Source organism: Eucyclogobius newberryi, unplaced genomic scaffold, assembly GCF_026437365.1.
Source record: "Eucyclogobius newberryi isolate DKJ021-1_F unplaced genomic scaffold, fEucNew1.0.hap1 SCAF_6, whole genome shotgun sequence".
In the NCBI taxonomy this organism is placed as follows: domain Eukaryota; kingdom Metazoa; phylum Chordata; class Actinopteri; order Gobiiformes; family Gobiidae; genus Eucyclogobius; species Eucyclogobius newberryi.
The window spans coordinates 25399360-25423973 of NW_027316278.1; the positions used below are offsets into that span (position 1 = coordinate 25399360).

At 41.9% G+C, this 24614-nt stretch overlaps 1 protein-coding gene across 1 annotated transcript in view; it reads right to left on the reverse strand.

Moving 5' to 3' along the window:
- The window catches only part of ghra (growth hormone receptor a), a 35628-nt gene extending 13027 nt beyond the window's left edge, over window positions 1–22601 (reverse strand). Inside the window, exons 1-2 of the mRNA XM_072432913.1 lie at window positions 22359–22601; window positions 11660–11766 (exon numbers count right to left, since the gene is read on the reverse strand). Coding sequence (XP_072289014.1) covers window positions 11660–11766; window positions 22359–22414 — 163 coding nt within the window. The 5' untranslated portion in view covers window positions 22415–22601. The remainder of the gene's footprint in view (window positions 1–11659; window positions 11767–22358) is intronic.
- Window positions 22602–24614: the final 2013 nt, after the last annotated feature.

A 24614-nucleotide genomic window follows, 5' to 3' on the forward strand; every position in this document is an offset into this window, starting at 1 on the left:
TGACTCTGGCACCAGCAGGAGGCCGGTCCATGTTTAGTCCTGACTCTGGCACCAGCAGGAGGCCGGTCCATGTTTAGTCCTGACTCTGGCACCAGCAGGAGGCCGGTCCATGTTTAGTCCTGACTCTGGCACCAGCAGGAGGCCGGTCCATGTTTAGTCCTGACTCTGGCACCAGCAGGAGGCCGGTCCATGTTTAGTCCTGACTCTGGCACCAGCAGGAGGCCGGTCCATGTTTAGTCCTGACTCTGGGCACCAGCAGGAGGCCGGTCCATGTTTAGTCCTGACTCTGGCACCAGCAGGAGGCCGGTCCATGTTTAGTCCTGACTCTGGCACCAGCAGGAGGCCGGTCCATGTTTAGTCCTGACTCTGGGCACCAGCAGGAGGCCGGTCCATGTTTAGTCCTGACTCTGGCACCAGCAGGAGGCCGGTCCATGTTTAGTCCTGACTCTGGCACCAGCAGGAGGCCGGTCCATGTTTAGTCCTGACTCTGGGCACTAGCAGGAGGCCGGTCCATGTTTAGTCCTGACTCTGGCACCAGCAGGAGGCCGGTCCATGTTTAGTCCTGACTCTGGCACCAGCAGGAGGCCGGTCCCTGAGGTCCTCAGAGTCAGAGATGGTTCATATGGCACTAACATGTCAGAGATGTACTTTGGTGCTAGGCCATGGAGAGACTTGTACACAAGCAGAGCTGCTTTAAAGTCTCTTCTCTGAGCCACAGGAGCCAGTGCAGAGACCTGAGAACAGGACTGATGTCGTGAGTACATGAAGATAAAAACCTTGGAGAAACGATTTGAGCATCTGCTTTTTAATTTCACATTTCCATGTTGTTCCTGTCTGAATACAGTACTTACATGTACATAATATACACGTATACATCACATGTCCTGGTTTTGCTGCTCTCCCTGGCTCTTCACCCTGACTCAGCGTCCTCTGTGCACTTCGTCACTCATCATCACCGCCTCGCTCTTTCTGCCAAACATCCAGAGCTAGTTTCTCATCTGGCTGAGAGGAACGGGTTTGGCTTAACGCTGCAGCCATAAATAAGACATCATTGATTTCAGCTCCAGTCCCCTAGCTCTCTTTAGAATAAATCACAGCCACGCTCAGAACATAAACATGCTTCGGCGCCACACGCAGGACGGATATCAACAACAAAACAACAATTTCAGAGCAAAACGTCTGCGCTACAACGTCAGATGGAGGTATACTTATAAAATCTACCCATCGACATTGGCTGAAGTACTGGCCTTACTAGTGCTCCCCCTCCTCCTCTGCCCCTGCCAGAGCTCCCCTCCTCCCCTGCCCCTGCCCTTCATCTTCTGCACACCGGTGTGGTTCCCAGAGCTTTGCTTTTTCAACTCGGACTCCCTCCCCCAGCCAACAAATTCCAGCTGCCACCATCAAAGCGTGCTCTGCAGACACTGGAAACGGTGAGCTGTGAACTGTGGGAGAACATTACATAAAATAAAATAAAAAAATGATCGCATTGTTAAGTTACAAGTTTGGGTTTACTTGAAGGGGGTTTTGCTGTTACCCAATTTGAGCATGTAATCAAATCTGTTTTGCCACGTCAGTTATATTGTAAAAACATCTATTCTGGTTCAAATGAGACCCTTTCTCTGCATATATTTATAAAGCCTTTTATTCTACGAGAAGCAGGAAGTACACTGTTAGAAATGTTAATTTTTGTTAGCATTACCTGGGACAGTAAAACTCGCTCTGGCCTAAGACACTTGTGAAAAGTACATAGAAACTCATCGCTGTGAGTATTTAGGATGCTGGGAATGCATTAGGGAAGTGAGCGATACATGTATCTATAAAGATATTAAAATAAACTAGTTCTTTTTTTCACATTTCAAAATCAGGTACATTGCCTTCAGGGAACATTATGTGGTCATAAGAATATAAGAGGCAGACACATTTTTCAGGGGTAGGGGGCCGGGGGTCAAAGGTTAATGCCAATGGTGAAAAGATATTTACATTTTTCCACATGTCTGGAAGGAGAAGCCTGTCAGATGTGAGTAGAGTTAAAACAAACCAGAGAAACCTACATCTGAGTTTCATCATTTAGGACCAAAACACATAATCTAGACTTTAACGCACACGTTATTGTCCTCATGGGGAAATGTGTCCCCTGCATTTGACCCATCTTCAATGCCGCTAAAATCTATTTACTTGTGTCACAAATATATTTAAAAAGTTCCAAAATATATCCAATTAAGCCATTTAAGTTTTCCCCTCAATTCTGTTGCTGAAGCTGGATTGAAGTCTTTTCATTTTGTGTCCGTGTTCAGTGTTCACGCTCTGCTCACCAACATGAGCGTTTAGAACCAGAGCGGACAACAGCTTCTTTTACAGCTCTGCACGTGTGCTCTGAGGACCACAGCCTCAAACCCATGGATCTGTGCTCAAACCACACTGAATAAACCTGTGTGAGAATCAGGGCCGTTTGCAGGTTTTGACCAAACTGAGCATGTGCAGAGGAGAAAAGAAGCAACAGCAGCGCTAAGTTTCAACAAACGATCTTTTAGAGACAAGCCTTTGTTTGTAGCTAAGCATGTTTCTAATGATTAGACGTTAGTTAGAAATACAGGCAGTATTTTAATAACATAGAGCAGTAATTTGTGTCATGAATTGATCGGCGAAATTAGACTATTTACTCCATTCAGCAGTTTTTAAAGCCGGGGTTCGAAATTCACTTCTGTGAGCAAATGTTGTCCACTAAATACTCATGAACACCCCAAGTGTGCTTTACCACCCATAAAAGTCACTGCACACTACTGCTACAGAGCTTCAAAAACATGGCTAAACGTGCAAAACATCCATAGAGAGAAACTGAAAAAATATACATAAAAAGTAATCTGCTACATCACCAAAGTGTAAATATATTTATCACACTGTAGTGTCATGTAGTGTATGAATGAAAACTTCATACCAGTATTAAGACTCTTATAAGACTGTCAACATTAGATTAAATGTTGTTCCTTGTCCTAAGTGCTATAGGATATATATATATATATATATATATATATATATATATATATATATATATATATATATATATATATATATATTATATATAAAAAATAAAATATAGTGCAATGACAATACTCAAACGGTTAATGACATTGAGAAAAAACCTAAAACATAAACACACAGCCCATGTGCCCCTGCTGAAGTGTAATGGACAGATGTAATATGCAGTCTCCTCTCCCTGTCCATATGTATCCTCTGATCCTGTGCTGTGTCTGTGCCGGCGCTCTGATAAACACCTCTTAGCAGCACATCCTGTCTTCATGCGGCGCAAGGGAAACCACTTATCTATGTCCTTTTTAGCTATTAGGGTTTCAAATCCAACAAACAATCTAAATCCAGCCTCATATGAGCCATTCCAACTGCATGTGTTATAATTTGTTTGTTAAAGAAATAAAGACATGTAAAACCAAAGTTATTTTTATTTCACTTGAGTAAAAAAAACTAAAAACATAAAGGTTTACAATGTAACTTTTCTGTTCTGGGGAGGGTCTGTCTCCGGACATGCTTTACCTGCAACGTTTGGCATTAATCTATCTAGAATTATTGAATTACATACATTCTTACCATGCAGGGACGCCTTTCCACAGATCTGATCTGTAACTTGGCTTGGTGGTGCCACCTATTTGTCCCCATGGAGATGGATCATGTGTAACATTCCCTGCAAAGCATCTCCATGGACACAAACAGCTGGTGAAACCCTCCGACAGAAAAGTCAGTGGTGCAGTCTTTTTGTGCAGCACAAACATGACTTGTTTTTGTGATGTGCTTTGTTATCAGCCTAAACGACCACAGATGAATCCTCTTTGTAATTCGAAACATTCTAATGACATTTTCTACTGTAATGATGTTTCTGAGTCTGAGTCTGAGTCTGAGTCTGAGTCTGGGTCTGGGTCTGGGTCTGGGTCTGGGTCTGGGTCTGGGTCTGGGTCTGGGTCTGGGTCTGGGTCTGGGTCTGGGTCTGGGTCTGGGTCTGGGTCTGGGTCTGGGTCTGGGTCTGGGTCTGGGTCTGAGTCTGAGTCTGGGTCTGGGTCTGGGTCTGGGTCTGGGTCTGGGTCTGGGTCTGGGTCTGAGTCTGAGTCTGGGTCTGGGTCTGGGTCTGGGTCTGGGTCTGGGTCTGGGTCTGGGTCTGGGTCTGGGTCTGGGTCTGAGTCTGAGTCTGGGTCTGGGTCTGGGTCTGGGTCTGGGTCTGGGTCTGGGTCTGGGTCTGGGTCTGAGTCTGAGTCTGAGTCTGGGTCTGGGTCTGGGTCTGGGTCTGGGTCTGGGTCTGGGTCTGAGTCTGAGTCTGAGTCTGGGTCTGGGTCTGGGTCTGGGTCTGGGTCTGGGTCTGAGTCTGAGTCTGGGTCTGGGTCTGGGTCTGAGTCTGAGTCTGGGTCTGAGTCTGAGTCTGGGTCTGGGTCTGGGTCTGGGTCTGGGTCTGAGTCTGAGTCTGGGTCTGGGTCTGGGTCTGGGTCTGGGTCTGGGTCTGGGTCTGGGTCTGGGTCTGAGTCTGAGTCTGGGTCTGAGTCTGAGTCTGGGTCTGGGTCTGGGTCTGGGTCTGGGTCTGAGTCTGAGTCTGGGTCTGGGTCTGAGTCTGAGTCTGGGTCTGGGTCTGGGTCTGAGTCTGAGTCTGAGTCTGGGTCTGGGTCTGGGTCTGGGTCTGGGTCTGGGTCTGGGTCTGGGTCTGGGTCTGGGTCTGGGGCTGTAATGACGGTGACAAACGACAAACACTGAAACGAACGGCGTCGGTTGCAATGATCAAACGTTATCGGTTTAATCATTGGAACTTGTAGTGAGTCAGGCCTCACATTAAGCCACAGATGATTTCATCAAAATCACATTGTTATAATTGTCAATATCACTAAATGTTGAGGGTTTTATAATAAAGAAATAAAGTGTATTTCTCTTAAGGGACACATGTTGATGACATTAGAAGATGGAGAGTGAGTCACAAGGTAATGGTCACTAATGTTTAATCTGATTTTTAGATAGTTATTTACGACTACATTTAATGACAAACAAAAGCTTAATTTCAGTCTAGTTGTATATTAAATAATGGAGGAGGCTTGTAAAGGGTTTTAACTGCATGAAAGTGAAGGCACGGAGTGAGAGCTAACATTTGGGAACATAAGAGTGTTGTGATGTCTAAGAGTAGAAGTCCTGAACGGGGAGGACACATTAACCAACGAGAACATTGATGTTGTTCTCCTTCTTCTAGTCACAAATTACACCACGCTGGAATATAGAAGGAGGTTAATGGACTGATGGCTGGGATTGTACTGTACACCGTAATTGTGTGTGAGACTGTGGACATGCGTGTGCTTTCAGGGCTTTCATCTCTGAGCGCCCGTGCAGGAGAAGACTTTTTATTTGTCTTGTCGCTTTCCAAGTCCTTCATTTGGCCTGCCGCACACTTGAAGTACAACAGAGCTCCGAGTTTGGCTTTCTCAGTCAAAAATGTTTAATACGGGAATCTCGGACAACGTTTTAAAGCAATAAAACGATTTAGACGTCGTTATGACAGTCGTTACATAACTGAGCGCTCTCGCTTATGACGCAAGGAGCTGGAATTGAAAGTAAACTGAATGAAACACTTTCAGAGATCGGTTTGTCCGGGCATGAAATGGTCTGAATAGTTTTATCTGCGCCATGAAATATGAAAATGTGATGTACAGAGTTTATATTTAATTTACTTCAGATAATGTTGTTTAGAAATAAAGCACATAAAGCACAAGCACCAGGGATTCATACTACAGTTAAGAAATAATACAATATTGGATCAATTTATTCATAATATTACATTTTAAGTTTGCATGATTCACTTCATAATGCCTGGTACTATTGCAGACGTGTTGTTTCTCTATCATGGTGCAACTGCAACATTAAAGTTTAAAACGTTATGACCCTGACACGTGGTTCAAAACTTGGTCCGGGGCCTTTAACCCTCAATTTGTGGTGATAGGCACATTATCCAATTTTACATTTATAAAATAGTTGCTCAAGCCACTGTTGCCTAAGCATCTTCCCTCAGATAAATGAGGACAAATGCAGATTTCATCCTGATATCCTGCAGTCTTTACGCAATCCATGTATTCTAACCCTAACTCTGGCCTTATCGTTAAATCATTAAACTGAACTGAGAAGAGACCGGATCATAACAGCTGTGGCGCTGCTGTTGGGACCCTTAAAACTTTTTAAGAGTGTTCAAAGTGTGGCCAAAGAGAAGCGAGCGAAAGGTGATAGACCGCAACCAGAGACAAACACGGGAATGTAAACAGACGATATAAATAACCACTACATGCACACAGCGCTTCACACAAACACAGGCACATGCGCTCTCACAAAACACAAGGTCTCTGACAAAATCAAAGTGCCATTGTTTAATTCTTTGAACAAATGAACCTTTCCTCCCAGTGACTAAACAAGCCCGATGTTACAAACAGTTCTCAGAGTTTTACCTAAACCTCCCGTTACATTTGAGCGGCTTTGAAGTCAGACGGATACGAATGGACAGAGCAGGGCCCAGCACCCAGGAAGCTTATTCTGATTTATTGGGCTTAATGAAGTTAAGATCCTCTAATTCCACTTAAGCCCAAATGAATGACTTTGATAAGGCACACTTAGTTTGTGTTTAACCAGCTCATTTTGCACATAGTTGTGAGTTCACATCTCCTGCCTCACTCTCTGTTGTTAATGTGTTAATTACACTACACTGGCCTCTGCTCTCTTTTCACAGAGCAACCTTCATTATCCAGCCCATCCTGTCTCACCAAAGTGTGACATTCAATTGAACTATCAGACATGTTGTATTGCTCTGTACAACTAAAGCTCAGAGGCAGATGTTTAAGGCTGATCCTCTTCATAGAAAACAGTCATTAAGATGCTTTATATTACTGTAATACTTTCCTAATGTACAAATCAAATCTACAACACATTTGTGGGGAAGCTGGCCTGCATTAGTCGAGGGGAAAGTACTTCAAAGATTTCAAATTGTTGACATTAACAGGTAAGTAATACAAGTTTCTAGGGCACTCCGGTTTCCCCCATCAACCCAAAACATACATAAGAGTTAATCCTCCAGGTAAAGTAGTCCTGACCTGGAGATGGGTCCTGAGCACAGCACTGGAAGGGTGCGACGAGGAGGGCAAATATCCCTACGAGGACAGTAAAGTGTACCTTTACCTTGGGTTGTTAGTCCCAATACATAATGTGATTTAACAAAGGCTATAAACACAATTAAACATGAACCCAAACACATACATGGGAGTCTCTGAACTTTAAACCAGTTCCCCCTTTCCAGATGGTTTGGTAATAAAAGTTATAAAGAAAGATGTTGATGTTTTTCTAGTTTGTAAGTTATGAACAAGAACAAGAACCAAAGTACCAAAAAGTAGAACACACTTTTAAGTCATGACAAACAATGGAGCTTTGTGAGTATCTGTAAAACCGTCATGAATGTGAATTGTTTTCATCACATTCATGACGGTTTTTCAAGTAGTTACGCTGCCACTCGAAAAAAAAACAATCGAGCTTATTGGCCTGTCATTAAATCCTAACAAAGATTCCTTCCCCAAACATCTCATAGGAAAAAATGCCGGGCCTATCCCCGCATTGGCCCCTGGTTTAAAGACAAACGCGTCCATCTTGGAAGCAGATGTAACACTAGATTGTGTGTACAAGGCAGATGGAGCAGCCCTCTGCACGGTTACCACTGGTTACCAACTCTGAGGCCGAGAACAGCGCCTCACCCGTCACGATCGATGTTTGAGCCCGGTGTGCAAATCATCCCCAGCACATACTCAGACATTAAGGGAAGGTTGGCAGAGAAGGGGAAAAAAAGAGACAGGGAGATTGAGACAAATGGTTAGCGCTGGATTGCGGTAAGCCTTTAAATATATAGCAGCGTCGCACAATGTCTTCTCTCGGCTTGTTGTGCGGCTGAGTTGAACAACCGGCCTATAACCAATCTGCAGATGTGAGCCGCAAAGTTCCAGGAAAGATGATTTTAGCGGTCCAAATGGAAACTTGTTTGGAAAATGAGCCACGGATTGAGAACAGTGAATAGTCTGTTTGTGATGGACTGCGCGGCTCATTTGAGTAGTTATCCGCGTAGCTTGATTGTGCACTGCAGCTTCACTCTGTGGCATGATGGGATACTGTTTTTTTGCAACCTTTGTTAATCTGTTGACGAGTTTAAAAATCCTAATAATAAAAAATCTATCCTTTTACTGAAAGCAATGGAAAAAACATGAAGTATTGATACATTACGTAGTGTTATGACGTTGCCCAAAAGACATTGTATTGAACTGCTACAATCTCATCTAATCTTTATTTCTGAGTCTGTTTTAGTGACATGTTCAAGTGTTGATTGATCAAATGCTGTTTTTTGGGAGCATAAATTATAGTTTGGCGTTACGATCAGAGCTACAATGGGTTCGCCTGTGCAGGATTATCTCAGAGACAGTGCAACAAATGTCTTTTATGGAGTTTTGTTTTTCACATTAATTAAAAATTATAATATTGCAATTGTTTTTTGGTAGAATGATGAGTACATATGTATATTGTCTATTGTATATTGTCTTAAAGCTATTGTGTATTATTATAACTAACAGAAAAGTCTAGTGTAATCTTCCACACAGTTGTATCAAGGGACATTTCTGCATTATTCTGTTTCATTTTATGGGTTATTCATGTTTTTTGTGACACTTGAACAATATTTCCTGATGTATTGTTAAAATATTCTGAATGTTGCTATCAATAATAATGATGTAATCCAAAGAAATACAGAGGTATTTTGGCCAGTATTGTCCAGCCCTAATCCAAGTCAAATAAATTAGGGCTGTGCAATTAGTGTAATTATTTTCAAACTGAGATCCAATTTGAGAGGATTACAGCCACTCCTCTGTTAGTAAAAGGACATTGAAGCAGTTTATATCATATAAAAAAATGATCTAGTCTTCACTTGCGTGTGGTGTGTGAACATGTGCAGACGTGTTCATGTATCGATGACATTCTCTGTGGTGATAATGCGCTCAGATTGTCACAGGCTAAAGTCTATTCAAATCCAGAGCCAATCATTTCTTTCTCTTTAAGATTTTATGTCCTGTAGGTTTTATTGGACGGCACAGCTGGAGCTAGGAATGGGGAGAGAAAGGGGAGAGACATTTGGGAAATGATTGCGATAGCAACATCGAGGTGGGTGAAAAATTGTAAGCACAATTTTTTTGGAGCAAAATCACAATGTGTATTACATTTTGATTCATGTATTCTTTGTATCTTATACAGCCTTAAAGACGTAACTAAAGTTATCTGCTTCTTCTAAAAGTTCACTCTTCATTACTGTCTTCGTCACAATATGATTGTAGCAGGAACCTTATTGCACAGCCCTATGGCAACATCCCCATATGTGCAATACCTTAAACCACTACACCACCAGGTCCAATCATTTATAAGTTGCAATGACCAGCTTTTTCATTTAACTTATATTTATTTGGTCTGGACAGTGCATGTTACTGAGCGAACATGAAACACACGCAAATTAGCTCACGCCGGATTCGCCGTGAGCTAATTTTCACCCACTTTCACTCTCACAACACACTCTCATTCATACACATATTTTAGTGGTCGGGGAAACCGGAGTACTCGGAGGAAATCTACGCAGACACGGGGACAGCATGCAAACCACACAGAAATGCAGTTGTGCTGTTTCGAGCAGAGTTCAGACTTTGGAGGAAGAAATGAGTTTCAAATGGCAATGATAGAAATATTGTTTTGTTTGTGTTGATTCTGTCATGGTCACCGTCTGTCTGGGGATGTATAGTTTTTGTTTTACTCACAGGTTTTGTCTCTGCTCCTCTTCGTTTCCCCCCTCCCTTCTTGTTCTCTCTGGTTACCGCCCCCTTGTCTCTCAGCTCATCACAGGCTCTCCACACCTGTGCGTGGGTTCACTGCTCTATCTGCTTTTCAATCACTGGCTGTGGTATATTAGGTGTTTGGTCACCTCTGTTCAGGGAGAGATTGTCTGCCACAGCTATCGAGCCCTTATTGAGTTGTAGAGATTTTTGATTCTTGTTTTTGGACCCTGACTCTGTATTTTGCCTACTCCTCGTGATTCCTGTTTGCTGTCGTTGAACCTGGACCGTCCTGAGATTACCCTTTCACCTATACTCTGACAACACTGTTCTGCCTGTGTACTGAATCCGGAACGGACCTGACTACGCCTCTCGTCTGCCCTCTGACACCGCGGTTGCAGGCGTTTGTCATCACTCTTAACCAAGAGACTTTGTATTTTTTCTGTCTTATTCAATTAAAGACTCTTTAACTATCGCCTGTTTCCAGCGCTGTAATTGGCTCCGTTCTGCCGTTCGTGACAGATTCAAGATTGATAGACACTTTTTTGTCTTTAGTAAAATGAAAAACTATATACAACTAAAATTTAAATAATGGTGACTGTAAAAGAATTTTAGAGCCCAGTTATTTGCGTAAAGCCTGATGTTACCAAAAAAAATGTCCCTGGAGTAAATCCAGTACAAATGACCACTGGCTTCAACTCCAAACCACTAAATGAGTCCTGGCCCATAAAACCACTGCTGTGTGAAACAGCATTTTCAGAATGCAAACCTCTCAATACATCCAGCCTCACTCGCTTTTAAATATCACAATTACAGGCACACGTTTTGGATGGGGGTTTGCCACCTGCTTGTTTCCATGGAGATGTCATAACAGTATGAGCTTAATCTTATCTGCCTTGTATTTATTCAGTTTGTGTGCAAGGTCACCTCCCCATAGATTTCCATTGAGTTTTGTCCATATGTACACTTTTAGTATGAATTCCACATGTTATAAATGAGACCCCTGACATGTAAGTTGGTGAGGTGGCATCCCCTGCTTGTGTAATGCTCCACTGTGGAACATTCCCAGCAACACAAAAACATCTGCAAGAAAACAATCAGACCCAACACCAGAAACATTTACAAAGTGCACATTTGAATTAAATCCATCTTCTTATTACCTTCAGTCAATAAAGGTGTTTTTCATTACAACAGGTGCCAATTCATTCAAGTAAAGCGACTTTGCATCAATAATGCGACCACAGCTAAGAATGATGGGGCCCCTGTGCCGTAGGAGACAGCACTTTGATTAAATTCCTCTCTTGGCTCCTTACTGCCTCAGGGGACTTAGAAGTCTCAATGTAACACTGTTAATTGCCTTACAATATCACATAGAATTGCCAATGCAGTCTTTTATATGTGTCTGGTTTCCTTTCACCACAGCATGCTTTCACCTCATTTGTTGAAATAGTTCAGTGACAGAATAGCTGGCTGGACATCCTGCCTTAAAGTGTCCCTGGACTTTGACAGAGGAGCCGCGACCACATATTTACCCGGGCCTTATTGATCCCTGGACCAGCCAAACTCGGAAAGCATGGTGTTTGTTTAACAGTGAACCTTTCCACACGCATCTGAGCAAACAACGCATTCTGCAACTCATGTCTGACATAAACTGCGATAAGGAGTGTCAACAGCCTGCCTCAGACTAAATCTAAATTACATTTGTTAATATTTGATGAGGAGCATGTGGTGGAGGGGATTATTAGACTTTCTTTTTTTTTGTTACCTTTCATAGAGGAATTAAGTTAAAGCCTTACCTGATGAAGCTGTGTCATCCCAGTCCAGACGAAAAGCACAGCACGGAGTGAAAAGGATGGAGACGACCAACAGAAGAGGGTTGTGCTTTGAGGAGACGGGCATGATGCTAGACACACACAAAAAGGAAATGTCACTCTTTTGAAATATGCTTAATCATGATAGATAAATGTGATTATTTAAAAAAAATATATATATATATATATATATATATATATATTTTCATTTTTACAAATTTTCTTTCAGAATTTTTAATAATTAAATTGTTTATCAAATTTAAACAAATTAGTTAAATGTATTTATGCTATTATTTAAGTATACTATTTCAGAATAAAGCTGTGTAATCATATGTTTCAAGTACATTTACATGACCAAACAGGCTTGGTGGGGTTCAAGGCCCTTCATTGCCGCTTGCAGGTGTAACTTGTACTTATGATGAGAGGTTTAAACTGCTGGTGTTGGCCTGCGTCCTTCAGTGTTCTAGAATAGTTTGGTAAAATATTTGGCCCGTATAATTCATTTTAGCACACACAGGCAGCCTTTATTTTCATCACAGAGTACGCTCAAGATCTGTTTATTTCACTTTGCCATTCAAGCACTGCACCTGCGCCTTACTCCTTCACTCAGATCAATCCTACTCTAAAGGGCCAAATTTGGTATTAATAGACCAAACAATATTCTATGATTAACTGCAAAATAACGAGTTAACTTTGCCAGGTACAATATTAATTAAAGGTGTTTAATATAACTCTGTCACCTGCTTGTCTCCTGTGGCTTGCCTGGAATAGTCTATATTATGGCATAAAACTTATCTATCTCTTGGACAATAGCAAGTGACGCCACCAGCCCAAGTTACAAGTTAGATCTGTGGAGAGACAATCACACCAACAGAAAGAATTCTTGTTTTTTAAGGTATTTTTAGAATGCTTTTTTTTTATATTTATATGTTTGCTTTTTAGTGAGACAAACAAACAATATCAATAACAACATCAAAATTGCACAAAAAATAAAAAGACAACTGGGGGGGTCCTTTGCCGGGATGGAGCCCCCACCCTGAGTCTCTCGTCCCATCAGTCGCTGTTGAAGACGCCGTGGATCACCAGCGTCCATCTCGCATCATTAAATAATTGTTATTTGCACATCTTTGTGGTTGCGTGGTCCTTGCTGATGAATGGCATACTGTGAAGCATTCCTGGCAACGCAAACATATTAATGGAGAAAACTACCACCACATAGAGTTTTTAATGCTACAAGTTTATTTTCATATAGAACTTAATAGAACCAAATAGCACTTATTTGTGACGATAATAAATATACAAAATGTGTAGATTATTTTTCACCGACTTCTTGCAATGTTACAAAGGAAAATGATTGAATTCCAGTTAAGTTCTTACAACCAAAGAAACAAATCATAAAAATCCTGCTGTCAATATATTGAACATCAACATGCAGAGAAACAAAGCGTTTATTTAGCGCTTGCCCATGTGTCCGTCATGTGTTATGGCATGACAGGCCACACTTATGCAAACAGAACAAATATGAACAGCTTAAGAAATGACGCACAACAATGTCTGTTCCATAGCACCAAAACGTAAAGATTACTTAGGCATAAACTGTAGATATGTGCAGTTTACCTATGCTATAGTTTTCAATCACGCTAATTGACGCTAATATCTACACTTGCCAATCGGGAAGAAACACTCTGCTTTTATTGGCACAACCTGTCAAATCAAAACTACAAAACACCTTTTGCAGCACCTTTACAGGCAGAGAGCAATTGTAACATGTTCTTTGCCTGTCTGTTCACCTAAAGACTGCACATAATCTGATCCAGGCCCATTGACCAAAGACACAGCACAGAGACACCACAGAACACACATCACAATATGAGAGTTTATAGTAAGATTACAGAAGTCATTGAAAGCCCATTGAAGGACTTGAACCAGGTTTGGATCCAAAGACTCAAATGTCCAAGTCGCAAACAGTTTGATACACGATGCTAAAAATAAATGTTGAAAAAAAAATGTCAACTTTTTCCCCCCATGTAAATGATTTATGTGCAGAATAAACCTCCCTCTCAAACCAAGAGAAAAGTGACACTGGTCCTTTAGGTCACTGATTACCCCACGCACACGTCTGAAAGTGTACTTTTAACAGTCTTTACGATGTTAGGTAAGGTAAGGTAAGGTATTTTATGCATGGTCTCTTTTTTACAAGAGAGTTCAAAGTTTTGTTCACAAAGTTAGTTAAAACAATTCTGAACTCTTTTGTGACTTAAGTGAATAGTTTTGCTGATTGTGGCCAGATTTAGGAACAGTTTCAGAAAATGTGCCAAAGCACTTGAAAAATATTTTTTTAATAAGATTGTACACAACTTTGTGCACTGAGACTTTATTGTCCATATACCAGGGTTGATGCCCAGGTCCTTCCAGTCAAGTTCAACTTCTAAATATAAGCTGAGCTCGCTGTCCGCACCCTTGGCTATTTACAGCTGTGCCTCCACAACTTTGGGCAGGAGCAGCAACCAATCTGAGGCCACATGTTTTCTCTCATTTTGTGTCAAGATACAGAGCTAAGGCTGAACCACAAAACAAATGTTAACTGGATGTTATCTCTTACATCACAGGTCTTCATAGAAATCAACCATGCTAAGACCAAGTGGCCACACAAGTAGGAAGATTATGGTCAAATCAGGTCGAGAAATGTCCTACACTTTCACTAAACTTGCCAACAAGATTAATTCTTGCGATTTTTCTGAGTCCACAAACTCTTGAGAATCCATCTTGTTCGGCTCCCACTGATTTGTTTACAGTCCCCACCAGTGGAACCAATCACAGAGCAGCATTGTGGTTTGACCATTGTGGTCAAAACAACCGAAAACAAACATGACGGCGACGACAGTCGTACTTTGGCTTATTTTAGGAGAAATACGGACAATTTTGTTTTTCAAAAATATGCACACAATGTTTTTGTGTGCAATTGTACAATTTTGTACAATTGTGGATGAGAAAGAGGACTGTGCTTTTCTGAACACTGGATTTAATACAATTTAGATTTTTCTGCTTCTTCCGCTGTCGTGACACTTCGACCAATCGGTGTGAAGTATTGTTTTAACATTCCGAGAGCATTCGGCGAGAGCCTTCCCAGATTGACTCATGTGAAGAAGTCAATTTCGAGTGAGCCAAGTTACACTTTCAGAGGACGAATCATTAACATAACTATGATTACAGGGAATAATATCCAAGTAATGAGCCCAATGAGAAGTGACAGCTGTGTTAAAGAAATGGAGCCACAAACTAGGGACGATATTTGTATTGCTGTTGTGACCGATAACCGATATTTGCCAATATCAATATTAAGCTTTTACAATCCATAGCAAGGCCCACAAATTAACTTCTTCTGTTCAATTTTTGTTCCCCATTTTCTGCTAGGTCCTCACAAAAGGTCCTCACAAAATCTTTCAAATCAGGAAGGAATCATTTGTTTGAAACTCATGAATACCATGGATCTCTAGCCATCTGCCTGGAGGAACTCTCGCTACTCTAGATGAACTGCCCCTCATCTGCCTGGAGGAACTCTCTCTACTCTAAATGAACTGCTCCTCATCTGCCTGGAGGAACTCTCTCTACTCTAGATGAACTGCTCCTCATCTGCCTGGAGGAACTCTCTCTACTCTAGATGAACTGCCCCTCATCTGCCTGGAGGAACTCTCTCTACTCTAGATGAACTGCCCCTCATCTGCCTGGAGGAACTCTCTCTACTCTAAATGAACTGAGTATTGTGACAAATACTCATTTGTATTTGTCACAAATATAGTCCATCACTATTTGTTTTACATGCAGCATTTTCAGACTGTTTCCTAGTTTGAGGTTGCATTGTTGCGATCAAAAGCATTAAAAAGAGCAGTTACAGTGAATAAAATGTGTTTTCTCTTCTGGGTTTATTTACATTTCACACACTTAAACGTGCCAGTGAGTGAGTGTGGCTTAGGAAACGTGGAGGGCACCTAAGGCCACGATGTACAGAGGGGAATTCATTGGAGAACTACTAAACTCCAGACGGGCCAAATTCTTTTCATGTTTTATCCTGTGGTATTTTATTAATTGCTCGTAAATACTTGAAGTTGAATGATGATGTAAGTAACACAATCCAGTTCTTTAGGAACATATGTGCTGGTGTCAATCCAAAAAACGCAGGTATCTTCCTTCTGCACGTTATCCCAGATGCCTTTCTCCACGTCAGCCAATTACAAACAAGCAAACTCCCGGGACGTCTGCCTTAGCCAATAGGAACCGAGGGAGTTGCAGCCCAGGCCTCCTAGGGTCCTTTGGTAAACATTTAAGGCCTCTGTGGTCAACCTTCTTCCCCTTCTACCTCTGGCCCAAAAGGCACACACTCTAAAAGACACTCCAGTCTAATATGAGCAGACTTGCATAGTTACACTGGACACACTGTCAGCGCCACCACACTTCCAGGTTAAATCTCTATTCTGTTTGTTCTTCTGTATCTACCTTTGTATCTACCTGCGTTGCACCGATGAAATTTCCCCATGTGGGACAATAAAGGAATATCTTATCTTATTCATGAGACGGACAATACGTAACTGCAAGGCCTGGGGAGTTCTGTCTGTATTGATCTGATATTGGACAACGCCAGAGGTGGAAAAAGTGCTCAATTGTGTTACTTAGCGGTGAGTAAAAGTACACATACAGGAGCAAAAACATATGAATCCTCGAGTGAAAGTCTCATAAAAATCGACTTAACCTTTCAAAATGCACAAAAAAGTTAAATTAATTCACATGATTCATGATTTGAGCACTATTGAAGCATCAAATTGTGATCTTGATAACAAATTGTCCTGATTATTGGTCATCAGGACCTCTTCACCTGGTCGTATATACAGCAGAATTTGATTTGCTCAAAGCCAAAACATGAAACTTGTAGGCATATATTGTATGTACAAAATATGTAGGCATGATGTCTCCATAAACATTTTTTAAAAGAGACAGTTCTAATATGTATTGGAGTAGAAAGATTCCAGCAACCGAATGTAGTGAAGTAAAAGTATAAAGTATCCACTGTAATATCTACTTCAGTAAAGTATAATCCAACAGTCCACAGATATTTAGCCCCAGTATTCTCTTGTATTCACAGCTTGTCCACACAGCAGATTTTAGTTAGTTAATGCAAAAGAACTAGAAGAGCAATTAAGTTGAAGAGTGTGGTTAAAATGGTTAAAATCCTGATTTTGATATCGGTAAGCGTCACGAACCAACCACAAAAGCAAGACTAAGAGACGACACATAATTCAGAGTTTGTTAGAATGGAGCAAGGGTGAGGTGGGGGAGTCAGGAGGGGTGACTGTTTGCAAAAGTGCAGGAAATATACGTTTACAGAAGTGAATCTACCGGTGTGTGGAGATGGAGCATGAGTAAGATGCTGCTGCTTTACCTAAAGGCCTGACACAATCCATCACAAATCACTCAAATACAGTATGAACTTCAGCACCAATCAGGATTTTGGTTTGTGCCGCAATCATCCACTTTCAGTCTATTGGAGAAAGCAATTGAGAAAAATAAATAAATAATAGGTGTATTTATTGATTCAAAGAAGGCATATGAGCCCATAGATCATTCAAACCTTATTTCTGAATTATATTTATGTGACTATGAGGAGTCCTGCACTGACGAACCAGTTATTTACAAGACAAGAGAAGAATTTTGATGTAATATGTCAGAATGCATGAATATTAAGTTTGGACTTCCACAAAAACTAAGTTGCTACAGTTTGTTATTTGCTGAACTTCTTCTGTTTGGGAGATTATCTAAAAAGTTTAGCTGAGAATATTTCAAAAGAAATGGTAAAACTTAAAGGTTGACTGTTCAATTTAAATACATTGTATTGTAAAGACAAGAGTTTATGGTACTTGGCAATAAAAGAAAGACAAAAGTTAATCTATCTAGTGAAAACAAACACTGAAACAGTGTCTATTAAAATTCTTGGGGTTTATGTCGGCTGATAACCTGCTCACACCAGATTAACCTGTGTCTCTTCACATGAATCAGTCTACACACAAAACCTAGTGTCATTTCACGGCTGTTGAAGCCTGTGCTTATAATTTTAGTGTTGTATCTATCATTTTTTTCAAAACTATAAATAATGTAATGTTACACAACATTTAAATGATTTTGGTAAAAGAAAACAGGGGTCAGACCGGACAGAGGCAGATTTGGAAGTCTGGGCGTATCAAGTGTTCTCTCAGGCATTCAGATCTGGCTTCTGGATGTGCCTAATGTCTCCAGCTCTGATTTCATAAGAGAGAGTGGAAAAGTCCGAGTCAGCACGCTGGCATGAGGAAAACTGGAAACACATCAGCGCACTCACATCTGCGGACAAGGAGCAGCCTTGGCAGCGTGCTACGTCAATTCTACAGTGTGCATCCACGCGAGAACACGGAGCGACCAGTGCAGGCCGTCCAAACAGCTCACGTTAGACATATCATGCACACGTATCCTCTGTGTTACTCCTGCAGGACTATTCATAGGATATAAATGTCAGAATATGCAGAGTCATACTTCAAATTCAACATTTATGGACCCAAACCAATTGCATTTTCTGGTTTGGAGTTTTTAAGGACTACAATTTAGTGTGTAAATGCCAATGAAGTAAAAAGTGTTCACTTCAGGTGTGGGATCCCAAAAGATGTATATCACCCTTTTGAGTTTAGATGAAATTTTGGTTTAATTTCATTAACACTTTGTAGCTTTACGCTGTAGATAACAAAAGTTGTTTGAGAGTTTATGCTTCAAGGTGGTTATATCCAGTGTTGGCTCGTGTCCAGCTCGTTACTTCTCCTGAAAAGTTAGTAACTACATTACTGAGTGATGAAAGTAACTAGTTAACAATAACACCAGCAGTTTTACCATCTAAAAAACATTGCCAAAATCAAAAGTATAGTGTCCAAACCAGATTTGGAGAGACTTATCTTTGCGTTTTTCTCCAGTAGATTAGACTACTGTAACGGCCTGCTCACTGGCCTGTCCACACGAGTTGTAAAACAGCTGCAGTTCATTCAGAACGCTGCTGCTCGGGTCCTGACTAGAACCAGGAAGTATGAGCACATTAGTCCTGTTCTCAGGTCTCTGCCCTGGCCAAGCACCAAAGTACATCTCAGACATTTTAGCGCCATATGAACCATCTCGGACTCTGAGGACCTCAGGGACCAGCCTCCTGCTAGTGCCAGAGTCAGGACTAAACATGGACCGGCCTCCTGCTGGTGCCAGAGTCAGGACTAAACATGGTCCGGCCTCCTGCTGGTGCCCAGAGTCTGGACTAAACATGGACCGGCCTCCTGCTGGTGCCAGAGTCAGGACTAAACATGGACCGGCTTCTGCTGGTGCCAGAGTCAGGACTAAACATGGACCGGCCTCCTGCTGGTGCCAGAGTCAGGACTAAACATGGACCGGCTTCTGCTGGTGCCAGAGTCAGGACTAAACATGGACCGGCCTCCTGCTGGTGCCAGAGTCAGGACTAAACATGGACCGGCCTCCTGCTGGTGCCAGAGTCAGGACTAAACATGGACCGGCTTCTGCTGGTGCCAGAGTCAGGACTAAACATGGACCGGCTTCTGCTGGTGCCAGAGTCAGGACTAAACATGGACCGGCCTCCTGCTGGTGCCAGAGTCAGGACTAAACATGGACCGGCCTCCTGCTGGTGCCAGAGTCAGGACTAAACATGGACCGGCCTCCTGCTGGTGCCAGAGTCAGGACTAAACATGGACCGGCTTCTGCTGGTGCCAGAGTCAGGACTAAACATGGACCGGCTTCTGCTGGTGCCAGAGTCAGGACTAAACAGTGCTAAAAGTCTTCATGAAGTTGTGAAACAGACCTCTACTCTGGCATTGTTCAAATCCAAACTAAAAACTGTTTTGTTTAGCTCTCTTGTTTAGCTGTTGTCACTTTTTTACTTCCATAACAAATACCGATAGTCGCAAAATAAGTGCCTTCATATTGCATTGAAGCGGTAACTAAAGTAATCCACTTCATCTGAAAGTTAACGTTTTATTGAAGTTGGATAAATCTACCTGTCACTCACTCAGAGCGTTGCTGAAGCTAACCCAAAGAGCTGCATTCAAGAGAAAATGTTGGCGATTTTATCAAAATAGCATATAGTCACAGGAATGAGACCACAGCTGGATTTGTGTCACCATATTGCCCCGCCCTAAGGAGGAGAGATGATATCACGATAATAGCAGATGGACACCGGAGGAATCAGATCACAATTCAGTTTGTTCGTCTGTTATTCAAGCTGAGGTTTATTTAAAAGGGCGGACTCTATGTATGTAAATTCAATCAATCAATTAATTTACAATGTACAAAATTCACTCTCCTCATTTACTCGTGAACAACTGCAGATTTCCAGGTTTCTAATTTTGAAATAGTAATAAGTAATTGTCAAATCTTCAGAGACAGATACAAGGACCTGCTCCGCCTTTAAAAAGTCTTATTTAATGTTAGCCTAGCGTTAGGGTCACGCTTTCACGTGGATATTTTGGAGGATTAATACAACAATTTTGAAATGTTGTCACAGGTTCAATTATTTATAAATGGTGGTAGCAAATTGAATGCAAAATACGTATCTAATCCACCTCTTGAGCCAAAAAAAAAACAACAATACCCAGATACAAATAAATACCAAAACTAGATACACAACTGTACACTATCAATACAGAGGGAAAGATTTTACTATGGTCTATTTCCATATCAGAACTAATATAGGACCATAATGTCACCAAAAACCTGCAAAACATTAACGACACGATGCATGTAAATTCTGTGGTAGTTTCAGAGGTTAGAAACAGAGAATGATCTTTAGTTTGGAGTCATTTTTCACAAGACTAATAATAATGTACATTCAATAAATTAGACCTATATATAAATACATTCTGTTGTCTAAAAAAAGAATGTATATTATTATTAGTCTTGTGAAAAATGACTCCAAACTAAAGATCATTCTCTGTTTCTAACCTCTGAAACTACTACAGAATTTACATGCATTTCCCTGAACAAGTCGTTAATGTTTTGCAGGTTTTTGGTGACATTGGGATTCAATTACAATTAGATTCCTTCTCATCCTGCAGCCTCGCCTCCTCTGACCACCTACAGTGAAGTCGTGTCTGCAGACAGCTCTTATCCTTCCTGCTCCTGGTGTAATCCTGACCTGTAGCGCTGCTCTCCTGGTCTCTTTCCACATGCTCTGTCTTTACCTTCAGAGCGAATAGTCTGCAGGAAACAAGACACCTTCTTTCCAAACTGGCCAATGAGACATGCATAAAGATGATAGCGTTATAAGACCAGCATGCGGACAATAGTTGTAAGACCTGCTTGAAGTAATGCAGCTTAAGGATGATAAAGTAATGGACAGAACTGCACGCTAAACATACAATGGACTAAAATGTTTATTAGGATTTAAAGGATACATGTGCATCCCAGTAAAAAGGAATGAGTTTGATCTGCCTTTTTACAGATCAATACACAGTTTACTAGTCTGTACAAACATTTTTAATTCTGTGAACTCTGCTGTGATCTTGTGGTCATGTCAGTGCACTTTGAGTCTGATGTATGGTCAGATCACAGAGATGGCTTTTGTCTGCACCGTGCGTCGTCTGTAGTTGACTAATCGATGCACAGAACTGTAGACGATCAATCATTTCTTTAGTCCACGACAGCCCAAACTCCATCAAGGAGGAACCAAAGACGCTTCACTTTCTACTGCTGTAGGATGTAACATCAGGCAGCCTCCTAACTATCACAGACAAATTAGAAATGCCAGTAAAAATGATAAAACATTTCCCCTTATACCCTTGTTATGGCTTTGTGTGGTTCTGGAGGTGCACTGGGCCGTGGCTCTACTTCTTTGGAATACCTGTTTAATCATATTCTTCTGAACACATGCTTGTGCGAGCCTCTGCCCCTCACACAGGTTCCAAATAAAGCCCAGTACTAAAGCTTTAGTGTGGGGGCTCCTGGCTACTACCTAATATAACAATTATGTATCTATATGGTTAAAAGTAATCTATGTAACCTATGGTGGAACAATAAAATCATCTGTCACAGCGTAAATGCACGATGGATACATACAATACCAGGCAGTGGAAGATTGTAGGCAAAGCATGACATTTTCATGAAGTGCACACTACACAGAACACCTTTAAAAAATAAGTTCAACTTGTCAACAATTCAAATTATTTTTGTAACACCTGAAATCACAACATTTTGTAGATAGTTGACTAAAAATCTATACATTTATCCGAGCAAAGTAGCCTATACATTCTATACATGTGTGTCTGCCTTGTCATAGCTCCCATTCCTGTCAACATTCACCCTGCCTGAGTGTTTGAAGACATTGCAGAGCAGCAGGTAAAGTGTGCAGCCTACAGAGTGTGCAGCCTGCAGAGTGTGCGTGCTCAAACACACACAGTCTCTCCTCAGCGTGAAATGTTGCGTTACATTCTCCGCACTGTTAAAAGTGACTTGAGATTCATAAACAAACGATTGAGCAAGAAGAGGGCTCCTGCGCAAAACCCCCCAAAAAGTTCACAAACACTCATGCGTCAAAGTGTTGATAAACTGCGCTGCGGGTTTATGATCCTGGGACGAAACTGTGTCCAAAGGCATTCAGAGACGTCCACAAAACGCTTACCTTGAGAGTGAAAAACAAAGTTGAGAGGTCCGGCGCGGATTGCCTCCACAGAACATGCTCCCGCGATGGCCAGAAAGAACAAGCCCCCGCTGCGTCTTTCGCTCCGGCGCGGCCCCAGAAAGTGGAACAGCGCAACAACCCGAGACTTTACTGCGCCCGAACGTGTCGCGTGCCCTGGTTCTGCGCTGTGGCTGTGTGGCTCATGGCGTTGGGCCGCGGTAAAGAGCTCCGGTCCAGCACGATCACACTCGCCTTGGCTCCTGCAGAGACTGAAGCGCGTCTGTGTGTGTTTCACATGGCGATGAAGGGTCCTCCTCCGCCCGCGATCCAGCCCCAAGATCCAGCCCCGCGCCCCGGACCACTTCCAAATATATTAGACAAGCCCTTTACTTCATATATGGACCGGGAACAGCTGTGTTTGTTACAACAGTGAGTTTGGTTTGATATCTAACTAGAGAAGCTTCACTTTGCAGGGGGAAACTTGTTGAATCGGATTTGTGATTATAATGCGCTTTGTGGTACATTTTACACCCTCCATCGTGTGTAGGATCATTTTAAACACATCAGGTAATAGTGTGAAACTATTATGCTTTGGAGATACTCAAGGGTGATTATAAATGAGTTTTATTGACCAAACAACTTTTAATATAATACACAGACTGTCTTATAGCAATTAGACAGAGGCTTATGACATACTTGGACTTTAGAACTATCTGTAGCTGACTAATGTATCAGGCTAACAGTTATTAACCTTATTTAAACCTTTGCCATGCGTCACAGAGGTGCAGCCTATTATATGCATGTTGTAACCCTAACCCTAACTGTATTTGTAACTAACTCTTGACAAACTGGCGGTCACCATCAAATGCGCAGCTTTTACTTTTAATAATGGCGCGATCTTGTGCGGGCCCCGCGGGGCTCACGTGGAGGGCCCACCGGAGCAGTGACGCCATGAGAGACTCACCCAGGACTTCAGCTGTCCCGGGCCGAGGAGCAGAGGGAGACACCCCCAGAAGCCCCGGCCCCCAAAGCCCCGCCTCCGCACGTGAGAGGAGCGCACGAGCCGCCAGCCGAACGCGCTCGCGCAGGAGCAGGAGAGAGTGAGTGACAGGCGAGAGTGAGTGACAGGCGAGAGTGAGTGACAGGCGAGAGTGAGTGACAGGCGAGAGTGAGTGACAGGCGAGCTCGTTTGTCAGCTTCTGCCACGGCCTAAACACCAACTGACGACATGTGCTTGTTTTTGTAAAAAGGAAATACTACAGTTATTTGAACAGAAAAAGGTTGGGCCGGAACGTGCTTTAAATGATTCACAATGTCTATTGTTACGAATATAAGATAAGCCTAAGTATTAAGTATTATCACGAACAATCCATGGAATGAAAAGTGGAAAAAATGTAGGCTCTATTCAGACTTAATTTGAAAATGGACAAACTTTGGATGGTCTCTTCTCTCTCTCGCTCTCTCTCTCTCTCTCTCGCTCTCTCTCTCTCTCTCTCTCTTCTCTCTCTCTCTCTCTCTCTCTCTCTCTCTCTCTCTCTCTCTCTCTCTCTCTCTCTCTCTCTCTCTCTCTCTCTCTCTCTCTCTCTCTCTCTCTCTCTCTCTTCTCTCTCTCTCTCTCTCTCTCTCGCTCTCTCTTCTCTCTCTCTCTCTCTCTCTCTCTCTCTCTCTCTCTCTCTTCTCTCTCTCTCTCTCTCTCTCTCTCTCTCTCTCTCTCTCTCTCTCTCTCTCTCTCTCTCTCTCTCTCTCTCTCTCTCTCTCTCTCTCTCTCTCTCTCTCTCTCTCTCTCTCTCTCTCTCTCTCTCGCTTTAGAAGAATTAGGAAGCATACCATAATTTAGGTTTTGTGTTTTTGCCTATGGAGTTTTTTTTTACCAAAACATAAACATAATTTGCATGTATCCTGTACAGTTCCTTGACATTGAAGCTAAAGTTTATGGGGATACATTTTATTGTCTCAAGCAGAAATGGATAGAGTTGCCAAAAATTGAACTTACTGTAATAAGAGTACTGTGTCTTCAAAATAATATCACTCAAAGGAGTAGTAATAGTAAAGTAATAGTAAACAAGCACCAGTAGTTGGCAAACTTAACTTATCATAAAGTTTCGTTTTTTTGTCACTTGTCATGAGTAAAATAGAAAAAAGTGAAAGTATTTTTATTTAAATGCAAATTCCACCCCTTTTTTTTGTTTATTTGTTGAAGTAAATATATGTTCGTAGTACCACATATATTTCAACTGACTGCAAAGTAGCCATGGA